At 37.0% G+C, this 26,490-nt stretch overlaps 2 protein-coding genes across 2 annotated transcripts in view; one reads left to right on the top strand and one right to left on the bottom strand.

The window, feature by feature from the left end:
• The window catches only part of LOC117930117 (protein furry homolog-like), a 33,227-nt gene extending 13,773 nt beyond the window's left edge, over positions 1-19,454 (top strand). The window contains exons 4-14 of the mRNA XM_034850584.1: positions 2,556-2,673; positions 2,746-3,012; positions 6,532-6,633; positions 6,833-7,190; positions 7,296-7,409; positions 8,747-9,363; positions 9,486-9,682; positions 10,070-10,292; positions 11,569-11,688; positions 14,726-15,499; positions 15,947-19,454. Coding sequence (XP_034706475.1) covers positions 2,556-2,673; positions 2,746-3,012; positions 6,532-6,633; positions 6,833-7,190; positions 7,296-7,409; positions 8,747-9,363; positions 9,486-9,682; positions 10,070-10,292; positions 11,569-11,688; positions 14,726-15,499; positions 15,947-19,018 — 5,962 coding nt within the window. The 3' untranslated portion in view covers positions 19,019-19,454. The remainder of the gene's footprint in view (positions 1-2,555; positions 2,674-2,745; positions 3,013-6,531; positions 6,634-6,832; positions 7,191-7,295; positions 7,410-8,746; positions 9,364-9,485; positions 9,683-10,069; positions 10,293-11,568; positions 11,689-14,725; positions 15,500-15,946) is intronic.
• Positions 19,455-19,970: 516 nt separating this feature from the next.
• Positions 19,971-25,787, bottom strand: LOC117930077 (amino acid transporter AVT6A-like). Its single transcript, XM_034850524.1, has 6 exons — positions 25,580-25,787; positions 24,443-24,957; positions 24,141-24,293; positions 23,303-23,506; positions 22,120-22,585; positions 19,971-20,433 (listed from the first exon to the last, which is right to left on the bottom strand). Exons 2-6 carry the CDS (start codon positions 24,867-24,869, stop codon positions 20,295-20,297), a joined length of 1,389 nt encoding a protein of 462 aa, XP_034706415.1. The 5' UTR covers positions 24,870-24,957; positions 25,580-25,787; the 3' UTR covers positions 19,971-20,294.
• Positions 25,788-26,490: the final 703 nt, after the last annotated feature.

The following is a 26,490-nucleotide window of genomic DNA, read 5'->3' on the forward strand; positions in this document are numbered from 1 at the left end:
GCAAATGGGTTTGGAGATATGCCTATGAGAAGGATAATCTTTGGAAAACGGCGATAGGGGTGAAATATGGTCAAGAGGGATGTGGGTGGAGGACTAAGGAAGTTTGTGGGCCTTATGGGGTGGGTTTGTGGAAGGAGATCATGAAGGAGGCTGATTGGTGTTGGGAGAGCATTGATTTTAAGGTTGGGAAGAGGAATAGAGTTTTGTTTTGGACGGATAAGTGGTGTGGCAATGAGGCGCTTTCTCAAACTTTTCCTCAGTTGTTTATCTTGGCGGGTCATAAGAATGCCAAAGTTTGTGAAGTGTGGGATTCTAGCCTGGGTCAAGGAGGTTGGAATCTCAGTTTGGCTAGAGATTTCAATGATTGGGAGATGGATCAGATAGGAGATATGCTGAATCTTCTGAAGGACTTCAGGATTTCTCCTGAAGAGGATTCAGTGAGATGGAAGCGGGAAGGCAATGGAGTTTTTGGGGCCAAGGGGGCCTACAAAAGGTTGAGTGGCTCTTCAGCCGGTGTTTTTCCGAATAGACGCATTTGGATGGATAAGGTTCCAACAAAAATGTCTTTTTTTGCTTGGGAAGCCTCGTGGGGGAAGATCCTCACTTTGGATAAGCTTCAAAGAAGGGGGTGGCAGCTCCCTAATCGGTGCTATTTATGCGGCTGCGAAGAGGAAATTGCGAATCATATTCTCTTACATTGTACAGTGGTTAAAACTATTTGGGAGATTACCCTTGCCATTTTCGGAGTTCAATGGGTGTTCCCAGAGTCAGTTATAGAGGTGTTACTTAGCTGGAGGGGTTCTTTTGTGGGGAAAAAAAGAAAAAAGATATGGAATTCCATTCCGTTGTGCATATTTTGGACGGTTTGGAAGGAAATGAATAGATTAGTTTTCAGGGGAGGGTCTTTAGATATTCAGAAATTCAAAATTTTTTTTGTATGTAACTTGTGGAGTTGGGCTAGGGTGTACATTGGTGAGGAAACCTACTCTCTTTTAGGCTTTTTGGAGTGGCTTGGGACCACTTGAGGGTGGGTGAGGCTTTCCCCCTTTTTTGTATTTTTCAGCCTTGTTTTGGGCTGTTCAGTATACCCCCTGTATACGTGCGGCTTCTTAGCCTTTTCTAATATATTTGGTTGTTTATCTATCAAAAAAAAAAAAAAAAAAATTTTTACTACCTCAAATTTTAAAATAATTTTTTAAGCATATGAGGTGAGTCCATACTTTTTATATAAGAATTATTATATTTTATATAGAAGTTGCTACTTTTTTTTTTTTTTTTAAAATAGAAAACAGGAAGTTTGTCCAAATGAGCACTTAGTATATGATTATGGAAGCCTCAATTACCATAATTAAAAATTACTATAAAAGCTTCAACTCATCATCTATGGCTTGTAATGACTTATTGGAGGCTACCTGCATCACTCATTCTATCAGGAAATCTACCATCGCTGGGAAAAAAAAGGAAATATATTCCTATTTATAATATTGTTTTTCTGGGGGAGGTATCTGATTTTGTGATTAGTCATCTTCTGCTGCTACTATTTTTCTTAAAACATATTTATGAATATTTACTTTACCTTTTGGAGAATTCATCCCTAATGAAAGTGTACTTTTCCCCACCAAATACATCTAAACTGTCTGAAACTGACACTTCATGATTTCCTATGGGACCACACCTATATTCTTTCTTAAACTCTCTTCTCTGTTTTTCCAGTCTTTCCAATAGCTCATTTCTTCACCCTTTGAAATCAAGTGATGTAGTATTTCATATAGTTATGTAAACCATGACTACCATAATATAAAATTAAAAGGAACTATAACATAAACTATCTGGTCTCCTCATGACTTGCTATGGTAATAGAGGTTCTTTATTTAAGAGGGATTAGTTTCCGTGTGTTATATGTGACATATATAGCTTCTGGAAGGCAGGTATGAATACTGTCTTTTATTTATTTATAATATTTTTTATTTTATTTTTTTGCTTTTATTTTTAAATAAAAAGACCATTTTCTTAATCCAGTTTCTTATATTTGTAGTCTACTTGGTGTGTTGCTGAGGCAATTAAAATTTCTTTTGAGCTCCAATTTACTATTTCTACTGAAGCTCTGTTGCAGACTTGAAGTTACTCAACATACTTATTTCTATGCATGGCAAAGATTGTTGTTTATGAATTGTATAAGACAGGATGAAATGAACGTGATCTGTGTCTTTGGGGAGGCTTTGTCATTCTGCTCATAGGCTTGCTGATCCTCTGTTCTATTTCCCTTGTTATCTTTTTAACTATAGTGTTCAAATTATGGGCTTGATTATTCTCATCTGAGTTTGTTATTGTCATTTGCAGCAGAATCTTTTGATTTTTAGATCTGTTGATTAAAATCGGAAGCTTACAACTGATATTGACTATCTAATAAAGTTTTGCCTAGCATGCATAAACTAGTGGTCTATATTAACTGTTATGACAAAATTATTGTTGTTGCAGTCACATTGATGCTCACTCCATATATCTGAAGTAAAACTGCATCTAACCATTGAAAATGCTTTCCTTTTTCTTAACAGGTTTAGTTCTGTGACTGAACGTTTTTTCATGGAACTCAATACTCGTCGTATTGACACTAGTGTTGCCCGAAGTGAAACACTTAGTATCATTAATGGGATGCGCTACCTTAAGCTTGGGGTATGTGTAAAATAAATTCTTCTAGAGAAGTTTGGCATATGGGCAAGGTTATAACCATACAATAATCTCCAGGTTAAGACTGAGGGTGGACTGAATGCATCAGCCTCATTTGTGGCAAAAGCAAATCCTCTCAATCGTGCTCCACATAAACGAAAAAGCGAACTCCACCATGCACTATGCAATATGCTCTCAAATATCCTAGCACCACTTGCGGATGGTGGGAAAAGCCAGTGGCCTCCATCAGGTGTAGAACCTGCACTTACTCTGTGGTATGATGCTGTTGCACGAATAAGAGGACAACTTATGCATTGGATGGACAAACAGAGCAAGCATATAGCTGTAAGTGAATCTCAGACCAAAAAAAAGAAAAAAAAAAAAGATTTAAAAGTTCTGGTTATTTGGTGGTCTGAGAAGTGGACTACCCTATCTTTGCAGATCTCTTTACCATGAAGATTGTTCTTTTCCCCTTAAATCATTTGGATGCCTGACACTTCAAGTTGCTTTTGGCGTACAACTAAATAGCTGAAAATTAGTATTTTGCTACTTTATCTTCATTATCATCACCACTTCTACTAATAGTAGTAGCAGTAACGGTAGTAGTAGTAGTCTTTTGCTAAAAGTAGAAAATTGGGGTCTATTTGGGAATTTTTAGGAAGTCATTCTCAAAAAATAGTTCTCTAATGTTTGCTAGAACAAAGTCTATTTGGGAATTTGAAATGTTTTCAACTTGTTTTCTATGTTTAGAAATATCATTTAAAAATAAAATTTATATATAGTGCTTTATTTTTTATTATTCTTCATATTTGCCCCATTATTTTTTAAAACAACCCTTATAATACAAGTAAAAACAATTAAAATGTGTTATCAAAAAACACAAATTTTCTGTTTTCTGGTTGCCAAACATGTTTAATATTCTTTTTGTTCTCAAAAGAGAAAATTGATTTTGGGAACAGTTAACAAACATGCCCTTAATCTTTTGATACATCATCACAACTTATACTATTAGTAGTCTTTTGCTAGGCTAATTAGCTGGTTCATCACCACTACCACCACCACTACTGCTACTACGTTTATAATTTCATTTCTTGGCTTCTTTTATTTCAATAATCTACGTAAATTTTCTTAGGTTCTTTTATTTTAATCATCTTTGTCATTCATTATTACAAATTGGGAAGAAACTCTTAGTTAGTATGTAGAAAAGGAACCCCATCTGTGCTAGTTCTAACTTCTTCTAGATGGATTTTATCTTTTCTTGTATTTTCAGTCATCCATCTTATGTCTCAAGTAGACATTCATTTTGAAAATCATTGGGCATTGGAGGGGATGGTGTTGATCCCACAATACATTTAGTCAGAAGTCAGTGGTACTGCTTAGAGGATGTGATAGTGACTTTATGTGGGAATATGCTGAGGGTATTAAATTCTTGGTTATATCTATTGATTGATCCTTCGGCACACCAGTTGGAGGCCCATTTCCCTTACGTTGGAGACTGTTTGGGAAAAGATTCTGATGCCTATCTAACTATGAAGAAGGGTTGGTTAATTGTTGTAGCCTTTTCAAGTTTTGTGTTGCTTAACCAATGACAATATTAACCATTACAGTAGAGCATGAATTTTGTTTTTTGGTCATTATGGGTTTCCCCCTTTGTTAGTTAAGGAGACTCTTCCTAGTTGTTATGAAAGTTAAGTGGATATCAAATGTAAGTGTGGAGAATGACCCTATTATGCTTGTTTTTGAGCATTTGGTTAGGAAGAACTGAGGACCTTTTGAAGAGTTGGAAGTTTCTGATCAATATTTTAAGTCTTTTTTAAGATATATAATTAATTGTCTTGGAATTCTTTTCTCTTTTTGTTCTTTTTTTTTTTTTTTGGTTGGGGGGTTGGGATTGGTGGTTGTCTTTTCTAGACTTCTGAGCTGTTAGTTTTGATTTGACCCTTTGCTTTCTTTTTTCGCCTTTTAGCACCCTTTGTATACTTGATGTGTACTTGGGGTAAGATATGGAGAAATCAGTGATATACTGAACCTTTGAATTGTAACCTTGTACTGCAGGTTTTGAAACTCTGCTGATATACAAATTTCTTTTGAGAACTTTTAAAAGTATGTTTCAATATTTTCTTCTGAAATCTCCTTGAGCGTGTCTGTTTTAAGAGTATACTACTTGGGAAGAAGTATTTCGGTCTCGGATAGAGAAATATGTAACGTTGAAATTTTTTTTTCATTTGGGTATGAGATGTTCCCGAATTTGATAAGCTTGCTTACACTTCCCAACCTTGGTATTTTTACTCACATACTCAGGGAATGAAAAAAAATGCAAGAAGGCAGGCATGCTCACTTTTATTCCGTTATTTATTTATTAGCACTAAGAAAACATATGATGCCTTTGTTATTGAGTGGTAGGCCATATTTGCTCTGGGGTATTCAAGCAGGTTGGGGACTGGTGGCATCTTTCAAGATCATCATTATAGAGTGATCAGGGCCTTTTCTAAGCTAAGTGGCTCATGTCTTCATGTTTGGAAATAATGATCAAGATCCTACTCTTAATGAAAAGCTTGGTCAAAGGTTTCTTAGGAGAAGGGAGCACAGAGATAGAGCAGATGGATTGAAAAGATTTTAGATCTTCGAAAGAGATGAGTTGCTGCTTTTCTTGGATTCCAAGGCTCACTAATAAGATAGTGGATTAGCCAGCTGAGAGTGGAGCTTTGTCACTAGAGATGTTTGATAAGGGCCTCCGAATCCCTTGAGTTTTTATCTGGTGTTGGCTCCTTGGTAGTGTATGGTGATTTCTGCTCACATTTGTGTGAATTGTACTGAAACCGTTCTTTGCAATCCCTTTTTTTCTGTCTGACTTGAAACCTAGCTCATCCTTTCTAGACCTTTTATTTCTTCTATAAACCAATGATTAATGTGTTATGGCATTGCTTATAGTTTAATTAAAAAAGGAAATTTAATACCCTTTTGGAATCATGCATGTCCTGTCTATTTGTATTTCTGTATAGCATTGATTCGTGTTAAGCAATTCTGGAATCATACAATTGTTTTATAGTATTGGACTTCCCTCAAGAAGTAATGAAACAAAGCTTTGATCTTCTATTATTCATATCGCTTCTTTTTCTTGTTTTTCTTTCATTAAAAATTTGGATAGTTTTCGTAAGGCTTCATCTTAGCTAAAATAGTAATATTTATTCCAGGAGAATTCTTCTCTTCTTTAAAAAAGGTTTAATGCTTCTCAAAAGTAAATTTAGAACCTCGCTTTAGTTCCTCCAGAAAGTTTGGTTGATTCTATTTTCTGTTTCAAACTAAGGCCTTGATTGTTTTTTTTTGACTTAAGTTGTAAAGCTATTTGCTTTTAGACTTGAGATATTTTAGAAGTGTTTGTTTTTTAACTTACCACTATTTTTTTCAGACAATTTTGTCAAAATGAAAATTTTTTGGGGGAATGGGGGGGCTTTTTTTTTTTTTTTTTTTTTTACTATTTTCTAAATAGAAAGAGTCACTTGTCTTGTTTTCCTTCTCTACTTATTTTCACATGCTTTTGGCATATAAAAACAAACAACTTAATGCTTAATTGCACTCAGGTCTTCATAAAAATAAACATATTATTCAAAATTAAACATTCAACTCAATTTAGATTTAAGTTAAATTAAGGTCAACAAACACCACCTAAATTCTTTTTCTTTTTTCTTTTTTCTTTTTTCTCTTTCCTTTTTTTTTTTTTTTTATTGAAAAGGAAAAGAAGAATTATTAGGATTTTTTTTTCCCAACATGTGCTCTTTGTCATTCTTTTGCATCTCCTCCTAGATATGTTTATGACTTGTATTTCTAGGGTTGACTTTTCTTACTAAATTTCTTATGTGTTAGGTTGGTTACCCTTTGGTGACTCTACTTCTCTGCCTTGGGGATCCCCAAACCTTTGACAATAATTTTGGCTCTCACATGGAGCAACTCTACAAGCATCTTAGAGTAAGCTCAATCTACTCTTAAATTACACGTTTAGTTTACAGGGCAAGCAAGTACAAATGAATTCCTCAAGTTTAATTTTTCCTGCATCATTTCATGTTATCATCTTGATATTTCAAGGCCTCAAGAGTGGGAGCCATTTCTTGTTCATCTTCTATTTCAAATATTCACTAATATGGTATTGCCTGGCTTTGTCATGCAGGACAAGAACCATCGTTTCATGGCATTGGATTGCCTTCATCGTGTTGTAAGGTTCTATTTGAATGTTCGTTCACAAAATCACCCAAAAAATCGTGTATGGGACTACCTAGACAGTGTGACTTCACAACTCCTTACATTTCTGAGGAAAGGAATGCTTACTCAGGATGTCCAACATGATAAACTTGTAGAATTCTGTGTAACCATAGCAGAAACTAACCTAGATTTTGCCATGAATCATATGATATTGGAATTGCTGAAGCAAGATAGTCTAAGTGAAGCTAAAGTTATTGGTCTCCGAGCTTTGCTAGCCATTGTTATGTCCCCTTCAAATCAGCATGTTGGCCTGGAAGTTTTTCAAGGTGGGTTGATTACTGGTTTTGCAATACTGATGTTTGATCTTCGGCTTGACCTTACTATCTCAACTTTGCGACTGAACTCCATTTTAAGTTTTTTTGCTTTCGCAGTTCTTGATATTGGTCACTACATTCCAAAAGTGAAGGCTGCAATTGATTCGATTATAAGATCTTGCCATAGAATCTATAGTCAGGCTCTTCTTACTTCATCACGGACCACTATAGGTAATTTTTTTGCTTTTACATCATCCCTAGGTCCAATAAAGGTGATGATTTTGTGTCTTTTAATCTGCCCATATAAAGTTAAGAAAAAGTATAACAAAATCTCCATTTCAGGTGGTATTGTCACTTATGTGGTTCTCAAATTTCTTTTCTAAAACCATTACTGTATTTGGTCTTTACAATAATACCTCTTTTATTGATTTAAAGAGAAAACCATGGATGCTTCCTGATGTGATTTAGACTCAAAGTCAAGCTGGGTCTAGGCTTGTGCAATGAAGCCATAACAAAGTTGCAAGTGACAGGTGGCGAAGTGCAACGAAGCTTTCTTTTTTTCCAAATGTACATAAGCTCTGAAAATCACAATGTCCTTGTACTTTTTGGCATAAGGAACTCTACAAGTTCCATTCATGTGTCCCACTTCAAAGGCCATCTTGGAAAGAGAAGCTAAAAGGAGGCAGACATGATCAAAGGCCATTGTTGATGCCATCCTCTATAGCACTAGATAAAGAAAGTGAGTCAAATGGCTGATTCTGGCTTCAGGATCAAGAACATAAGGGGATATACCATATCTGATCAGATCTGCAGAATTGGCCTTTGTACTACTTGGACACCTTTACCAGCCAGATAGCTAGCACAAAGAGGATCGTTTAAATTACAGGCAATGTTCATTTCAATTGAACTTGCTTTATGAGCATTGCAGAAATCTAAAAAGGGTGCAACAGTTTAAGCTGGGATGAACATCATACCAGTTAAACTTGGGGAACATGGTTGGGGTTCTTGATGACAGAGTGGCACGACAATGTATTCTGTGGCTGTTATTGATATGGGAATGTGTTGTTAGATGGTGATTTCATTGTAGATTATCAATGACTGATGTTAGCAGTTTGCCACTGAAATATTTTATAGGCCTTCAACATCAAAGTGATTCCCAAAATCTTTGCTACCTGGAAAAGAAGTTGGGTCATTTTCTAATCCCTGGTCAATTTTGACTCTTCATATTATATTTCGCTTCTCCTTATTTGACAAAATAACCTTCACCTGGAAAACATTTCCATGATCAGGCATAACTGAATCTAGGTAGATGAGCAAAGATAAAACAATTATAAGAATCTCTATTGATCTGAAAATTTCATAGAATTTCATTTGATGTGATTTGGTTTCCAGTGTTTCCCCTATTAACTTTTCTCTATATTGTCAGTTTATCCTCTAGAAATTTTAGAAATGCCTAGTTTGCCAACTGACATGTTGCCAACTGAACTGTCCACTGTGTGCCTAATATTTTTCTCAAAATATGCTTGCTCTGCTGGAATGATGCCTACAAAATGAATACGTTTTGCCAGATGCTGTCACCAAGGAAAGATCTCAAGGATATCTGTTCCGGTCAGTGCTGAAGTGCATACCATATCTGATTGAAGAAGTTGGACGAAGCGATAAAATAACTGAAATAATACCTCAACATGGCATAAGTATTGATCCTGGTGTGCGAGAGGAAGCAGTACAGGTGCTGAATCGGATTGTGAGATACCTCCCTCATCGTCGGTTTGCAGTTATGAAAGGGATGGCCAACTTTGTCTTACGGCTCCCAGATGAGTTCCCACTTCTCATTCAGACATCATTGGGACGCTTGCTAGAACTAATGCGCTTTTGGAGAGTTTGTTTATCAGATGATAAACTGGAATATGAGCGCCAAGATGCAAAGCGTCACGGAACCTTCAAAAAGTCCTCCATGCATCATCCAATAGAAGCAATCGAGTTCCGTGCTTCTGAAATTGATGCAGTTGGTCTTATCTTCCTTAGTTCTGTGGACAGTCAGATTAGGCATACAGCACTTGAGTTATTACGCTGTGTTCGTGCTTTAAGGAATGATATAAGGGACTCACTATATGAGCGATTTGATAACAATTTGAAAAATGATGCTGAACCAATCTTTATAATTGATGTCCTTGAAGAAAATGGGGTGAGTTGTGGTATATTACTAAATGTTTTCCCGATCAAACTTTTTCTTTCCTTCAAGTTTCAATTTGTGAAAAATGTGAATGCTTTTAATTGTTTCTTAAACTATGAACTTTGAGTTTACAGGATGATATTGTTCAGAGTTGCTATTGGGATTCTGGGCGTCCATTTGATCTGAGACGGGAATCTGATGCTATCCCTCCTGATGCAACATTTCAATCTATTCTATTTGAGAGTCCTGATAAAAACAGATGGGCACGGTGTCTTAGTGAGCTTGTCAGATATGCTGCTGAGCTTTGCCCAAGCTCTGTTCAGGAAGCAAAGTAAGTAGATTTGAGGTGTTGGTTTCTCTTATTTTCTGTATTTGGACTTTTTTTTTTTATTGTTGTCATTCCTAATTATTATTATCTGGAGAAAAAGTAGTAGTATTTGTACTCCCTCCACCACTCCAGTTGTCAAATTATCATATAAAACCAAGTGGGTTATTCATTAGCCTGCCTATGAGTTTCTTTTGTGATGAAATGAACAAAATTTTGTGAGGAATTTTCAGGAAGTAATTTGAAAAATAATATAGAAAGTTCCCTTACTGTGCTACTGGTATTTTTCTTTCTACTTTTAAGAAATTATTTCTCTATTTCCTTATGAAGATTTCTAGTTTGATCTCTTTTAGATAGAAAGTTCTCAGTTTGTAAGTTTATCTTAATTGGCAGGTTGGAGGTTATACAGCGTCTTGCTCATATTACGCCTGCTGAGTTGGGCGGAAAGGCTCATCAGTCACAGGATACAGACAACAAACTTGATCAGTGGCTCATGTATGCAATGTTTGCATGCTCGTGCCCATTTGATAGTAGAGAAGCTAGCAGCTTGGGTGCAGCTAAAGATCTTTACCATCTTATTTTTCCCTCACTAAAATCTGGATCTGAGGCACACATAGTAAGCACATGCTAATAAGAAACTTTCTTGTCAGCCATTATATGATTTATCTTGAGTGGAGTTTTAGTGACCTAATTATATTTAAAAGAGCAAATTTCTGGAGGTGAGGGGAGGGGAGGGTGGGGGGGAGGAGGGGAATTCAATGTTTCTTACTGGACACTAAATTTTTAACTTAGATTGGATGATTTTTGCTGGTTCAGTTAAATGTTCTAGACTGATAAGCAATTCAATCTTAGGATGGGGATATTCTAACTTCTTGGTAGAATTGTTAAATAATGTCATTAGTGCTAGGCATTTGCTCTATTATGGTTTATCAGCTCTACTATCGCTTATCCGTAGACTGGAGGGTTATCTGTTAACCATGGGTGTAACCTATGTCATATTTGCTCTAACATCATTACTATTTTTATTATTATCGTCATTATTTTTGATAGACAAACTAAAAAAAAAGGTACACTAGCAAAGTGTTGAACATAAAGGTGGCACAATTGCTGGTCCAAAAAGAAAAGAAAAGGTGGCCTTTTAACAGTGAGTATACAAGGCATACCTGGGCCAGCCAACGAAAAAAAAAGAAAAAGAAAGGAAAGAGAGAAAAATAGGAATGCCTGGACTAAGTCAAGCTTTCTACAAAATCTAAAATAGAAGCAGCATTAACTTCTCCTTAGCCACTAGCCCATGAGCAGAGAGTTGTAAGGAAGAAAAATTTCACCGCTAGCCCTGACTTCTCCATGCCAGTATCCCCTATGATTTATATAGCCAAAGATTCAACTATTTCATTTTGAGTCTTGATTCTGGAATCAAGATGTGAATGTCCAACTAGTATTCAGTATCTATGAGCTTTAGGACATTTGTTGGAGTCAAAATCTTGAAATTATCCTTCTCTATTAATTTCCATTTGCATGCATGTTGAATGAGTTTAAAATGTGATATGTTCCAAAAAATTTGTTCTCATATGATTCTCTTATGGATGAAACCTAAGGCACTTATTGGGTAGATATTAAAGTTGTTGACAAGATTTTTTTTGGATAGGCATTAAAGTTGTTGACAAGATGTATGTGCATGTGCTCGAAGAGTGCTGTATTTTTAAATTCAATCAAACGCAAGCTAGCTATGATAATTTGTATAAGGTGTTCTAGTCAGAAATGAATGGACATCTTTTCTATCAGTCCAATGCTGCTATTTATGATTTGCAACTGAAAGGGCTATTTAGCTTGTTATTTGAATTTTATAATATGTTGCTAATGGTTAAATTGATTTATTTCCTTTATTGTTTCAGCATGCTGCCACCATGGCTCTTGGCCACTCACATCTAGAAGTATGTGAAATTATGTTTGGCGAGCTTGCATCTTTCATTGATGAGGTTTCTATGGAAACAGAGGGAAAACCTAAGTGGAAGGTATATTAGATGATTAAATGCTTAAAAAGTCTTTCCTGTCACCAGAGTTCTCCTTATAGGTTTATAGCAGTTACCCAACAATTCTCTCTACTTCTTTGGGTGGTTATCTGTGAGTTACAACATTTATATCTCCAAACAAACTCACACACACAGATTGATGGTATCATCCGAGAGAAAATATCCATGGCAAAGTGCCATTATTTTCTTTAAATACAAATATGATTTCTTGAATTATATTGGAGCTGTATGGAAAAAACCCTTTTTTTTTTGTGAGGTTCAAAATGGTGGTCTGAGGTAGAATAGTTACATGGTCTTGTCATTATTTTGCCTGTATTAGGGCAAGAGTTATCATTCATATGCTTTTCCAACATAGATGGAATTTTGGGCAAGGATTGCGCAAATTCTGAACATATATATTATATTTTATCTTATGAAATTGCATCATATGTCATTTACATGTATGCAATGGAAACAATCTAGTAAAGGAAGATCTATGGCTATAAATTACCAAAATTACAATCAAGGAGAAAAATATGTACTAAACAAAAAATAGGCAAACTAGGAAACTATATAAATATAGTCTACCAATCAACTTAGAATTCAAGGTGATTTCTTAAGACCATGGGTTTTTGTAAGCTTACAAACCTTTTCATTACCATACAACTTCTCAATCTAGGTGGGAGGTCAATATACACTTCTTTCTCCAATTCACCCTGAAGGAATATATTTTACATTCAATTGAATTAGTTGTCATCTAGATTTGTAGCAAGAGATAACAATACACCGATTAAATCATAGCAACAGAAAACTTCTTAGTTGGAGGATGAAAATATTTTACCCTTTTTGAGTTGGAGAAAAGCTAAGGAAGATACACTAAAGTGACCCAACATCAAGCATACTCCGATCATTCTGTTGAATATGAACAAACATGGTACCACCAAAAGGTGTCTTAAAATTGAGGATGTATGTAGACATTCTATTGGTGAGATAACAAGTTATTAGAATAGCTTCTCCCCACAAATATTTTGGCACTTCCGTGCTAGATAACAAAGCCTAGGCAACATTAAGTAAATGTCTAATTTTATTCTCAGCTGTCCCATTTTTATAGAGGGTTATCAACACAAGATGTTCCAAGAATAATCCCATTCTCACTCAAGTAGGTATTTGAGATAGAAGGAAAAAACTCCCCTAATTACCTGTTCGAAAAACTTGAAGTTCAACTTGAAACCAATTTTGAACCATTCTATTGAAGATGTGGAACATTGGTTGTTTCAAATTCCTTTTTTCAAGAAGGTGGCCCAACACACATGGTTATGATCATCTATAAAAGTAAGAAAGTACTCATACATGAAAGGACCTCAATATCACTATGTATGAGTAGAAGGGTTGATATTGTTTATAGGTTTAGATAGGAAAATGAGCATGATGACGTTTAGACGATTCACACACTTCACATTGAAAATTAATAACCTTTTTATTCTTGAATAATGTCGAATGAAAATCTTTCAGAGATGAGGAACTTGGATGTCCTAATTTTCGATGCCACAATTTAATTTTATCCTCACAAAGCAAAGAAGTACCGATATGAATAGCCTGAGAGAAACATTTGGAAACATTTAGATCCTCCTCAAAGTAATATAGTCCATTTACCTCTCTAGCACTACGAAAGGGTTGAGATTGTTTATAGGTTTGGATAGGAAAATGAGCATAATGATGTTTGGACAATTCACACACTTCACATTGAAAATTAACAACCTTTTTATTCTTGAATGAAGTTGGGTGATAAGCTTTCAGATATGAAGAACTTGGGTGTCCTAACTTAAGATGCCACAATTTAATTTCATCCTCACAAAGCAAAGAAGTACAAACGTGAGTAGCTTGAGAGAAACATTTGGAAACATTTAGATCCTCCTCGAAGTAATAGAGTCCATTTACCTCTCTAGCACTGTGAATCTTGTTCCTTGTACTAAGGTTTTGAAATTCACAATTGTTGGGAAAAAATTTAGCCACACCATTAAGATCTTTTGTCAATTTACTGATTGGAAGAAAATTACAAGCTAGTTGAGGAACATGCACTGCTGAATTTAGGACCAGGTGTTCAGAAATAGTAATAGAACCCTTTCCAACAACAAAAGAAAAAGATCCATTAATAATCTTAACTTTTTCCCTGAACAAGTGACATAAGCGGAAAACTAACTTGATGTACTAGTGACATGATCAGTTGCCCTTGAATATATGATCCAACGGATAGAAATTCTCAAGGTGGCACTGTTATCAGTTTAAAAATGACCTCTTTGAGCTTTATAGGATGAGGAAGAAGGATTAGAAAAGCGGTATGTTTGACTCATAAACCTATATAGTTGTTCTAGCTGTTCTTTGGGTAAAGAGATTTGATTTTTTCTTGGCCCCAAGGCTGAATTATATCAGTCCAAAACCAGGGCTTCTAATATCAAACTCCTTTGTTGGATATGAAGCCCGAAAGTAAGGAGCTTATGTAGGCAATGAAGGCTAACCAACAAGGTCAACTATGACACCAAAGGAGACCAACACTTACGATTTACACCAAAAAAATGCTGTCTGAAAAACGATACTCATCACAGTAAGTATGCTTTGTTACCATGTGCAGATTCTGAATGTATCTTTTATTCATCATACAAAATTATAGAATGTGTCATTTTGCTCTTGATGGAATCAGATGCATAGCCTGATTTCATGGTAGGCATTAATTTTGCATCTGACTTGGCATCTTTAAAGTCTGACATGACATTGTTAAAAGCACCGGCAACTAGAATTTTCTTTTTCATGCTATAAGACCAGGAACCTTGTCCTCAAATATAATCCATCCTGGTTTGAGAGTATTTTGCCATAGGTTCTCAACCTGAGATCCACTCTGAGTTGATTCCAAATTCTTCAAAGGCCAGTCAGCTGGCTGAGGAGCTTAAGCTCTTGGTGCTCTAATATGATGTTGTTCCTTGGATTCCCATATTTTGATTCGGTTGAGAGAAATTACAGAATATATCACATCTTTTGGATGCAGAGTCAAAAAGCTCGTCGGGAAGAACTCCGAGTCCACATAGCAAATATATACCGCACAGTTTCTGAGAATATCTGGCCTGGCATGCTAGGTCGTAAACCAATTTTCCGTCTCCATTATGTGAAGTTCATTGAAGAAACAACCAGACAGATCCTAACAGCGCCCCCTGAGAACTTTCAAGAAATCCAACCTCTCCGTTATGCACTGGCTTCTGTTTTAAGATCATTAGCCCCTGAATTTGTTGATTCAAAGTCAGAGAAATTTGATCTTAGAACCAGAAAGAGACTGTTTGATCTTCTTCTCTCTTGGTGTGATGACACAGGGAGTACTTGGGTCCAAGATGGTGTCAGTGATTATCGTCGTGAAGTTGAAAGATATAAATCCTCTCAGCATAGTCGATCAAAGGATTCTGTAGACAAACTTTCATTTGACAAAGAAGTGAGCGAGCAAGTTGAGGCAATCCAATGGGCCTCCATGAATGCTATGTCTTCGCTATTATATGGACCTTGTTTTGATGACAATGCAAGAAAAATGAGTGGACGAGTGATATCTTGGATCAATAGTTTGTTTAATGAACCTGCACCTAGGGCACCTTTTGGTTATTCACCAGCTGATCCAAGGACTCCATCTTATTCCAAATACACAGGAGAAGGTGCACGAGGAGCAGCTGGACGTGATAGGCATAGAGGTGGCCATCTTCGTGTCTCCTTAGCAAAGATGGCATTGAAGAATCTGCTTCTTACGAATTTGGACCTGTTTCCTGCTTGCATTGATCAGGTATTTTTATCCTTATTTTCTCATTTTTGCAACGGCTTTTTAGTCAGTGTGGGTCTGATTCATGACCAGTAATTTGATGGGATGATTATTTGTGCACTAGGAGTAGTGACAGTCAGAAAGGTTGAAGTTCACAAGATTTTTTGTTGCATTTGGGATGTTAGTTGTATAAACCAAGATGTGATCTTACCTATCCTTTTGTTTTTGGATTTCATGGTTAGAGCCCTTGTTCTGTTAATGCCAATCTACAGTTGTCACATACTTGAGCTCTATTGCTTCCTGTTGTCTAAACACCATTCTCAAGTAACTGCATTGATGTGTGGAACGTGCATGGTTTTGTATAATGATGACTGCTACTTTGTTTGCTTGGTATCTTCTTCCTGTCATTAATTTTCAACTTTTGTAATACTTATCATGCTCAGGGAGTAATTAGCTTCATATTTTCTTCAGTGCTACTATTCTGATGCTGCGATAGCTGATGGCTACTTCAGTGTGCTGGCTGAAGTCTATATGCGCCAGGAAATTCCAAAATGTGAAATTCAGAGACTCCTGAGCCTTATCCTATACAAGGTGGTAGACCCAAATAGGCAAATCCGTGATGATGCCCTTCAGATGCTTGAGACACTCTCGGTCCGCGAGTGGGCTGAGGATGGTGGTGAGGGCTCAGGAAGCTATCGAGCTGCTGTTGTCGGTAATCTCCCTGACTCCTATCAACAGTTTCAATACAAACTCTCCTGCAAACTTGCCAAGGATCATCCCGAGCTGAGCCAGCTTCTTTGTGAGGAAATCATGCAGAGGCAACTTGATGCTGTTGATATAATTGCACAGCATCAGGTATTAACATGCATGGCTCCATGGATCGAGAATCTCAATTTCTGGAAACTCAAGGACTCTGGCTGGAGTGAGAGGCTATTAAAAAGCCTTTACTATGTGACATGGCGGCATGGGGACCAATTCCCTGATGAAATTGAGAAGCTTTGGAGCACGATTGCTAGCAAGCCAAGGAACATTAGTCCTGTTCTAGATTTCTTGATCACAAAAGGGATTGAAGATTGTGATTCTAATGCATCTGCCGAAATAAGTGGTGCATTTGCTACATACTTCTCGGTTGCCAAACGGGTAAGCTTATACCTAGCACGGATTTGTCCACAACGCACAATTGATCATCTGGTTTACCAATTGGCTCAGCGGATGCTTGAGGAAAGTGTGGAACCACTCAGGCCTAGTGCAAACAAGGGTGACACCAGTGGAAACTTTGTGTTGGAATTCTCTCAGGGGCCTGTAGCAGCCCAAATTGCATCTGTTGTGGACAGCCAACCACACATGTCACCATTACTTGTACGGGGATCTCTTGATGGTCCACTCAGAAATGCCAGTGGGAGCTTGAGCTGGAGAACAGCAGCTGTGCAAGGGCGAAGTGTCTCGGGGCCATTAAGTCCAATGCCTCCTGAGATGAACATTGTTCCTGTAACTGCTGGGCGGTCAGGCCAACTCATTCCCGCTCTAGTAAATATGTCAGGACCATTAATGGGTGTTCGAAGTTCAACAGGGAGCTTGAGGAGCCGCCATGTTTCCCGGGACAGTGGGGACTATGTTATTGACACTCCAAACTCTGGTGAAGATGGGTTGCATGGTGGTGTTGGAATGCATGGTGTTAATGCCAAAGAACTTCAGTCAGCCTTGCAAGGGCATCAGCTACACTCACTCACTCAAGCAGACATTGCATTGATTCTACTTGCCGAAATTGCGTATGAGAATGATGAAGATTTCCGGGAGCACTTGCCTCTGCTCTTTCATGTCACATTTGTTTCAATGGATAGTTCGGAGGATATTGTATTAGAGCACTGCCAGCACCTGCTTGTTAATCTGTTATACTCACTTGCTGGGCGGCATTTGGAGTTGTATGAGGTTGAAAACAGTGATGGAGAGAACAAGCAGCAGGTTGTTAGCCTGATCAAGTATGTCCAATCAAAACGAGGGTGCATGATGTGGGAGAATGAAGATCCCACAGTTGTAAGAACTGATCTTCCTAGTGCAGCTCTCTTGTCTGCTCTGGTTCAGAGCATGGTGGATGCAATCTTCTTCCAAGGAGATCTGCGGGAGACTTGGGGGGCTGAGGCCCTCAAATGGGCCATGGAGTGCACATCAAGACACCTTGCCTGTCGCTCACACCAGATCTATAGGGCATTGAGACCTAGTGTCACAAGTGATACTTGTGTATCACTCCTCCGGTGCCTCCACAGGTGCTTAGGGAATCCAGTACCGGCTGTTTTGGGGTTCATTATGGAAATTCTGTTGACGTTGCAAGTGATGGTTGAGAACATGGAGCCAGAAAAGGTGATACTGTACCCCCAACTTTTTTGGGGTTGCATAGCCATGATGCACACAGATTTTGTACATGTTTACTGCCAGGTGCTTGAGCTCTTCTCCCGTGTGATCGATCGTTTATCATTTCGGGACAGAACTATAGAAAATGTGCTCCTCTCTAGCATGCCCCGAGATGAGCTCGATACAAGTGTGAGTGATATTGCAGACTTCCAACGAATTGAATCAAGGAATACCATTGAGCTGCTACCATCTGGTGGGAAGGTGCCGGTGTTTGAGGGAGTGCAGCCTCTTGTGCTCAAAGGGCTCATGTCAACTGTTAGCCATGGTGTCTCTATTGAGGTTCTTTCGCGGATCACAGTGCACTCATGTGACTCTATATTTGGGGATGCAGAAACTCGACTTCTGATGCACATTACAGGTCTACTTCCCTGGCTATGCTTGCAGCTCAGCAAGGATCCTGTTGTGGGGCCCACTTCACCACTCCAACAGCAGTACCAAAAAGCATGCTTTGTTGCTGCCAACATCTCACTATGGTGTCGAGCAAAATCAATGGATGAACTAGCAGCTGTGTTTATGGCTTATTCCCGTGGTGAGATCAAAGGTATTGACAACCTTCTTGCGTGTGTCTCTCCACTATTATGCAATGAATGGTTCCCAAAGCACTCAGCTCTAGCCTTTGGGCACCTTCTGCGGCTTTTAGAGAAAGGACCAGTTGAGTATCAGCGTGTGATACTGCTCATGCTCAAGGCATTGCTCCAACATACTCCCATGGATGCCGCTCAGAGCCCACACATGTATGCAATTGTGTCCCAGTTAGTAGAGAGCACTTTGTGTTGGGAGGCACTGAGTGTGTTGGAAGCCCTTCTGCAAAGCTGCAGCTCATTGACAGGATCCCAACACGAGCCTGGGTCAATTGAGAATGGGCTTGGGGGGGCAGATGAGAAGATGCTTGCTCCTCAGACCTCTTTTAAGGCTCGGAGTGGGCCACTACAGTATGCGATGGGATCAGGGTTTGGGGCAGGTTCGTCAGTAACTGCACAAGGGAGTGCAACTGAATCAGGTATGTCACCTAGAGAGTTGGCTTTGCAGAACACGCGCCTGATCCTTGGGCGAGTGCTTGATAACTGTGCACTCGGGAGGAGGAGAGATTACAGAAGGCTGGTGCCTTTCGTGACCTGTATAGGCAACCCATAGCCTTGATAATCTGATTTCTTACACATGTATCTTGATGGATTCTACAGAGGACGGCTTAGAGAGCTGCTTTGTAAATAGTTATCACAGAATAGTGGTGGTTTTAGCAACTTAACCGTGTACTATGTATTGTTTGGAGCCTTTCCCCAAAAGTCAAGGCCTTGTAACATTATTCCCTTCGAGCTAACTAATTGGGTTGCTGCTGCTCTCAGTGTGACTCACTGGTATTGACGGCAATGTATTTTGAACTTGTAAGTTAAATGCAATTGACCAAAGCTGCAGATGGAGCGATATAACGACTTGCAAATCTGTTTGGTGCACCTACTGTCTTTCATAAACATGTTGCTTGCTTTTGATTCAATCCCACAATTCCTCCCTGTCAATCAGTGACGGTGGGTGAAACCAAACAATTATGCTGATACCTTTGGTTTATGACGTATTCCTGACTCCATCCAGCCAATGGCCGCTCTGATTTCTTTCCCTCCAAATCATTATTGTGAGCGAATCCAAAATATTTAAATGTGATTATGGCTGCCTAAAGTTGATTTGTCTGCACGATATGCCAAATGCTACCGGTACTTAGCTGTACAACTTACATTATCATCATGTGGCAGACGAAACAAACAAACTTGTGATTCATATATAATTGCCTGTATCAGCAATTTTAAGCCTCATATAGGGTTACCGGTTCTATAAGAGCAAAATGCAGGTGTGATCATGCATGAAAGACTGAAGAAACTTAAAAATAAACAGAAACAAAACTACAACCCGGGTTGGAGGAACTGTGCAGGCTATTATTGCATATGTATCATCAACCCAGTATCAATACTTGACTTGAGATGGCACATCCTCGTCTACATACATTAATACCATAACTCAGGGTGCACCACATGGTACCAGCTGCAAGTCCTACAACTTGAACTCCCATCATACCATCAGTAAAAAAGGAAAGAAATGAACAACAGAAACCAAAAATAGAAGATAGTGTGTGACAAATCTAAGATATACATTTTTATATTTTCACACAATATCAAGCACAATGCCATACGATAGTATGTACACATACCGAGAGGGAAAAAGGGTCCAAACACACATCTCCATACACTTGCTGAATAAAGCAACTCAACTTTCATACATTGAGCAGTGTTCATAACATTTAAATTGAACTCATCAAACTTCTAGCGACCCCTGATTTTATGGTTGGGACTCTAAATGATCCTGCTATTCTGGTGCCTTCTTGCACATGTGACTCATAAGTGAAGGATAGCCACGAGAAAAATCATTCACGCCGTGATGAATTCTTCTTGAACAAAGCATAGGCATCACTATATATGGCCACCAGATTTGAGAACACGGCAAGAGCAATCATGAAACTGGCCAAGATCTTGTCTTTCTTTGTTGCTATGCTGTGACGATCCCTGAAAAATCAGTAAAAAATAATTGATCACGTGCTGAACAGTCAAACAAAATAATTTTATCGTTGAAGATTATTTAACAAAGGACTTAAAATTTTAGCATGGGGAGACCAGATTTGAAATCCAAGACTAAAAACACAATACTAACCAGGACAGCTTACAAAAACCATGCACATAACAATTGGGGCAATGCAGATCCTAGTCCAAGCATGTGAGCTACAAATAGAATATAGACATACTATTGCAAGATGTTAAACTTCTTCCATTGATATGGAAACCATGTCAAAGCAGAATGTTTAAAGCTGGTTTGGCATGTTACACGCAGAACTTTTTCATGATACATTCAATTTTTTCACTTACACTTCCTCCCATGGGGAAAATATTCAAAATACTGCAATTTTTTATTTGATAAACCAAATGCAGACGGAACAATAATAACAATAAAAATATCATTCTACCCTAGTGTCAAAAGAGACCATAAACTTTCATCAAACTAATTACACTTTAGTTTTCAAAAATTCAAAGTAAAAGGAAAAAAAAAAAAAGACAGGTCCTAGAAGGGTTTAGAGGCTTTTAATCTTGGAATCAATTCATTTTAGAAAAATTTGGTTGGAAGTATATGAACATGCAACTCATCATTTTTATATTTTTAGCCATGATTTGGAATTGATCCTTGGGCAAAAGATTCCTTTTAGGGATATGCTGGAAATTTTATTTAAGATTTTTGTGGGAAATTATTATTTTGTTCAACATGAAAAGGGGTGTTGATCGCCCATTCACCATAGTGGTTTCTATTTTTAGCTACTTTCATTGTTATTGCCTCACCATAGTAAAAAGGAAATGGGTTACCCTATTCTCCAGTGAAACAATCAAAACATAAGGGTCCAAAATTTTTAACACAAAATAAAATAAAATAAAATAAAAAGAACCAGGACTCTGAACTAAAGGCACATATGCTAGAAAAGTTCACTTTTCTACTTCACTTGAAAGGTGTTGATCTGTAAGTGGTCAGCAGTAGTAATGCAAACATTCAACATTCAGTACATGAAACTTGAAAAAATGCAACTGCCTCTGCCAGTGTGAAAAATGGGCATGTATAAGGGCTCCTAATGATAAGGCCCATATTAAAGTATGAGAAAAGAAAACAAGGAGGCAAGAAGCAAGAAAATAAAATGTGAAGGAAAATAAAAAATAATCATGAACTCAATGAAAATAATTTATGCCTCTCCAAATTTATTATGCTTCTATATAGAGAACAAAGAATATGGAATTGTATAAGTTTTTAAGTATCACCATATTTTATTTATTTTCTGTCATATTTTCCATAGTAAAACAATAAGAAAATTCAAGATTCCTCTTCTATTTTTTTTTTCTCTCTCTAATACTTCCCATGGTCTAAACAAAAGCCGAAGAGAATTGAGAGAAGCATCACATGCAACAATAGGACTACCTATGCCCATCTCCCATCTAATGGATAGTCTTATTTTACCACACATTATTTGATAGGTGTTTTACCACACATATTCAAAGCTAACAAATATTTATCTTACACAACCTGAAGATGTTGACACTAATTTTTGGGCTAAACCAGGCTCTTTTGTAAAAACTATGATTTTCTAATTTCAAAATTACAAAGAAAAGGATAATAAATGAATTTCCAGCTAATTGGAGTGACAAAAGGAAACTCACCTAAGAGTAATAGCAGCTGGAAAAATAAAGCCAATGCAAACTGCAGCAGTGGCTCCAGTGAACTGGAAAGCATCCCAGATGCTTGGAATGAAATTTGCACCCAGGAAGATGGTAGTAATGAGCCCAATAGTGATCAACGCAAACCTCAAGTTGTCCAAAACCAAGGGCCTTGCTGAGGGAAAGAGGAGGCCATCCAAGTTAAGCCGCAATGGATAGAAGACAATGGGAAAGACAAGCATCAGATGACCAGCATAGCTAACACGAACGGCATCATTCAGCAGGGAGCTATAGGGAATGCCAAGGTTAGTGTCGAAGTTAGCAAGCACATCATCAAGAGTTCCATCACCAAACAGGAGGAATCCAAAGAAGCTTATCATTATGTATACACTTGAGCAGAGGGCAAGTGAAGTTTGCACAACAGATTTTATCTGTGTGGAGTCTTCAAGTTCATTGTCTATTGTATGAACTGCAAAATTTTGAAGAGCTCAGAAAGGTCAGTCCTGGGTATCCCATCAGCACAAATACAAAAGATGAGAAAGATTGTGCTAAGAATTTAGAATCAATTTTCTGAAAAAGACTTGGCCCAAAGTCTTGTCCTTGAGAATCAGAATTTCCAACCCAATGATCACAGTTTAATTTTCTTTAACTTTTTTGAGCATTGCAAATTTGGGGTGAACTCAAAAAGTTCATTTGATTGGCTCTATCTGCATATAATGCTAAAATCTGATAGTAAACATTACTTTCTAGCACAATTGGTTCCTAGTTCCTGGCACATATCGGGCTGAAACCAATAAAAGATCAACTTGGTTATAAAGAGGAAGTCCTTGAACAAATTTTTTTTTTTTTTTTTTGGATAAACAAGCAAAAAAGATGTATTAGCAGCACCTATCAAAAAAAGCACACCAGAGTACACATGTCGTATACTTGAACCAATAATTTTTCAATAACCTGTAATAATAGATTATTTCAGAATATGATTAATTTAAACAATATATAGTATATTTTGTTTACCAGATTCAGCTGCCTAACCAAGCCAAAGCCATTTGTATTTTTTGCAATCAAGTTGAGTTAAAGGCAACCTGATTTCAGCATGTTGCTAGCCAACTAGTCTAGACAAAAGGAGGCTTTAGCAGGTTATCTCTCAATATAAGCCTCATAAAACGAAAATAATTAGCTTACTTACCATTGTAGTGGCAGATGTATGCTGTGACAAGAATAGGGACAACAGTGAAAAGTTTCCAAAATGATGTCAAATCAGTAACATCAGGAAGCAATCTGGGCATTGAAATGCCTCCACTAATCAGCTTGATAACTGCGATTCCCACAGTGATAACAAGAAATGCTACTGCCAATCCAACAGACAAACCAGAAGTGAAACTCAATGAATCTGCAACCATAAGAAAGCCATTCATTAGCTCAGGGGCGGAAAACCATACAACTTCACCAGCATTTCTTGAATTAAACAATCTAAAACATTGCACAGTGATTGTTGCTAGATATAAGGTTTTTAGAACTACAAAAATTATATTTAAAAAAAAAAAAGGAATGAATGAAAATTTAAAAGAGCCACAAAGTGAACAATAAAGACATTAAAGTCTTGCATTCTTGTTTTGTCTATCAGCTATCTGACACAAGTAATCATATCAATCCAATGTCAAATAAATACTTAATGATAATTACTGAGGGAACAAATCTCGAATCAGCTGAAAATATAGTGAAGGTTGAGAAGGGAATTAACCAATATGATCTATTAACGGTCATCCATCACATGTATGAAAGATCAAATCACATGAAAACTCATGAAAAGGCCAGAATTCAATATTTTCAACAGGTAGTATGAATTTCCAATATTATTCTAACAATCAAGCATGGTCATTATAACTAAAAGTTCTTAAACCAATTAAAAGCTATATTTCAAACTGAAAGTATAAGATGGAGTAATTCGCAAGTGATAAAGCAATAAAGCAATTATTTCCAATGAAATACAAGCTTGCAAATCTTGCTGTTCAAAAGACACTAACCGATGCGCTTAAAGCATGCTAATGGAGAAAACACAGCAAGGGTTGTGACAAGAAGAACAAAGGTTCGCCCATTCCACCAGTGTACTCCAAACCACCCTTCCAGCACACCAGCATGATGAACTTCAGTTGAAGATGTTCCAGAAAGCACATCACCTTCAAGGAAATTATAAGCAATTTTAGAGCTTTATGTACTGTAAGACTAAGAAGTGTGAAAATTTTCGCAGATCAAAGAGTTGACAATAAATACAAATGAAAATTGAATGAGAAATCTAGATAATGGGTATTCTAAAATGAAATCATACCAATAATAATCATATATACAATAAGTACACCGATGTTGTTAACCATAACAGATATCTGCAACAACATCTTCCCATATTTTCCAAAGGCATCTCCCATAAGACTTCCATAAGAAGATGACTTTCCTGCCCGACTAAATCTAAGCAACATCTCAATTGAAGCCTCCGTTAAGAATGCCATAAAGATAATCATAGCAATTCCAACACCAAGACCCAGCACTTTCATGGTTGCAGGCAAAGCCATGATTCCAGCACCAACAATTGTTGTTGATAAATTAAACACGGCTCCAGTGAATGAAGCCCCATTAAACTCTTCAAACCCACCTTCTTCCTCATGTTTACTGGGTAATAAAGGGGCCTTCTCATCAACAACTACCCTTTTGTTCTTTCGTGACTTCTCCTTCACCGGTGCAATGCTTTCAATCGTCATCTTTTAACAGCTAAATTATCCACACAAAGATTCCAAATCTGAAATATTCACAAGCAGCTCCAACTTCTGGGATTTAATATAAGAAGATCTGTACACAAAGCTAACAATTAGCATCAAGACCAAAAATATTATAGTTTTGGAATTGAAAATTCCCAATATTTTACAGAATTTCTAAGTACAACTACTAAAAACCAAGAACAACTTTGAATTGGACCTTGTATAAGATGAGGATCTATCTGGGTTTGGGTTTTTGCTATTTAACTTAAGGAGCCTTTGGCTTCTTCAGATTAGAAGGGTAGAAACTCAAACACCACGAACAGCCAAACTAACTTAACTCAATAACCGAAACAGCCAAACTCAAGAGACCCATTTCCTGGAGAACCATTAAAGAGACAAATCTCCCATAAAAGTGGCTCCAAATCAACTTGGAAACCGTGAAGAAACAAGGCAATCAACCAAAATCAATTGAGTTCTTCAACAGATTCCCATCCAAAATTTGGGGCCTTTTTCAGATCAAACCAAATAAGATAATCAAACCCAAAACCAAACACCAAAATTCAGAAAACCCAGTTCCCAATACCCAAAATTATTCCAAAACAAGCATCAATACACGGAATTTCGGGGCACTAAACTTACAAAAAAAAGAAAAAAAAAATCAACAAAAATTCAAGACCCGGAAATGCAAACAATCATAATCCCTTAATCCTTACCAAAAAGCAAGAACACTAAATGAGAAGATCGTCTGGTCCTCAATTCCAGGTGATTGCCCTGTAATTTATAGACAAACTTTATGAGATAAAAAGCTTCACAAAGCGTAACGTCTCTGTATTCTACGGTCTTGATGTGCAACTTGACTGAGACAACAAGCACATCAAAGACTTGAAGGAATTTACTGTGGTTTTTTTTTTCCTCACAACTTCAACTCCATGGCCGTCCACACACGTCCACGTCAACGGATTTCTCTGTGTTAATTTACGAAAACCCTAAAAAAACCCCAAAAATCGAAATTATTTTTTTTTAAAAAAATTACGAAAACCCTAAAAAATCCCCCCAAACCAAATTTGATTTTCTTCTTTTTCAATAAATTGAGGAAGGATGGGATTTGAAGAGGAGCAGGACAGTTGGGATACGGCTGTCCTTCGAAGTTTCTTCAACTAATACACCCTCTTATCTTTAGAAATATATTAATTTCTTTAAAATATATGTTAAATTTAACTTCTTTTTTTTTTGTCTGTTTTTATTACGTATTACTTAAATGGTTTCTTTCTTTAAAAATAAATTAATTATTTTTTATTTTAAATTATATTATTAAACATATTTAATTTTTTCAATAACTTAAATTAAGTTATTAAATAGTTTACCAAACACCTAATAAGTTTTATTCTTAAATATTTTTTTAAAAAATATAATATATAAAAAAATACATTACTTTCACCCAAAGTTTCAATCTAAATATATTCATACTCCAACAAAAATTAAGCAATTAATACCTACTAGTTATTATCACTAACATCAAAAATCCTATTTTAATTATTCTCACACTAATGAAAAACAATTTCCTGAAAAAATATTAATATAATCAAATTTTATTTAGAGTTAGTCGATTAAAAGGGTGCTTAAA

The sequence above is a fragment of the Vitis riparia genome, chromosome 14 (genome assembly GCF_004353265.1).
Source record: "Vitis riparia cultivar Riparia Gloire de Montpellier isolate 1030 chromosome 14, EGFV_Vit.rip_1.0, whole genome shotgun sequence".
In the NCBI taxonomy this organism is placed as follows: Eukaryota; Viridiplantae; Streptophyta; class Magnoliopsida; order Vitales; family Vitaceae; genus Vitis; species Vitis riparia.

Bases quoted from the DNA above. Each gene is read 5' to 3' on its own strand.
- LOC117930077 (XM_034850524.1), bottom strand. From the start codon at position 24,869: ATGACGATTGAAAGCATTGCACCGGTGAAGGAGAAGTCACGAAAGAAC. The intron at 23,507-24,140 runs GTTAGTGTCTTT...TTATGGTTGCAG, and splicing joins AGCATGCTTTAAGCGCATCG to ATTCATTGAGTTTCACTTCT. The intron at 20,434-22,119 runs GTGAGTTTCCTT...CTGATTTTTCAG, and splicing joins CCAGCTGCTATTACTCTTAG to GGATCGTCACAGCATAGCAA.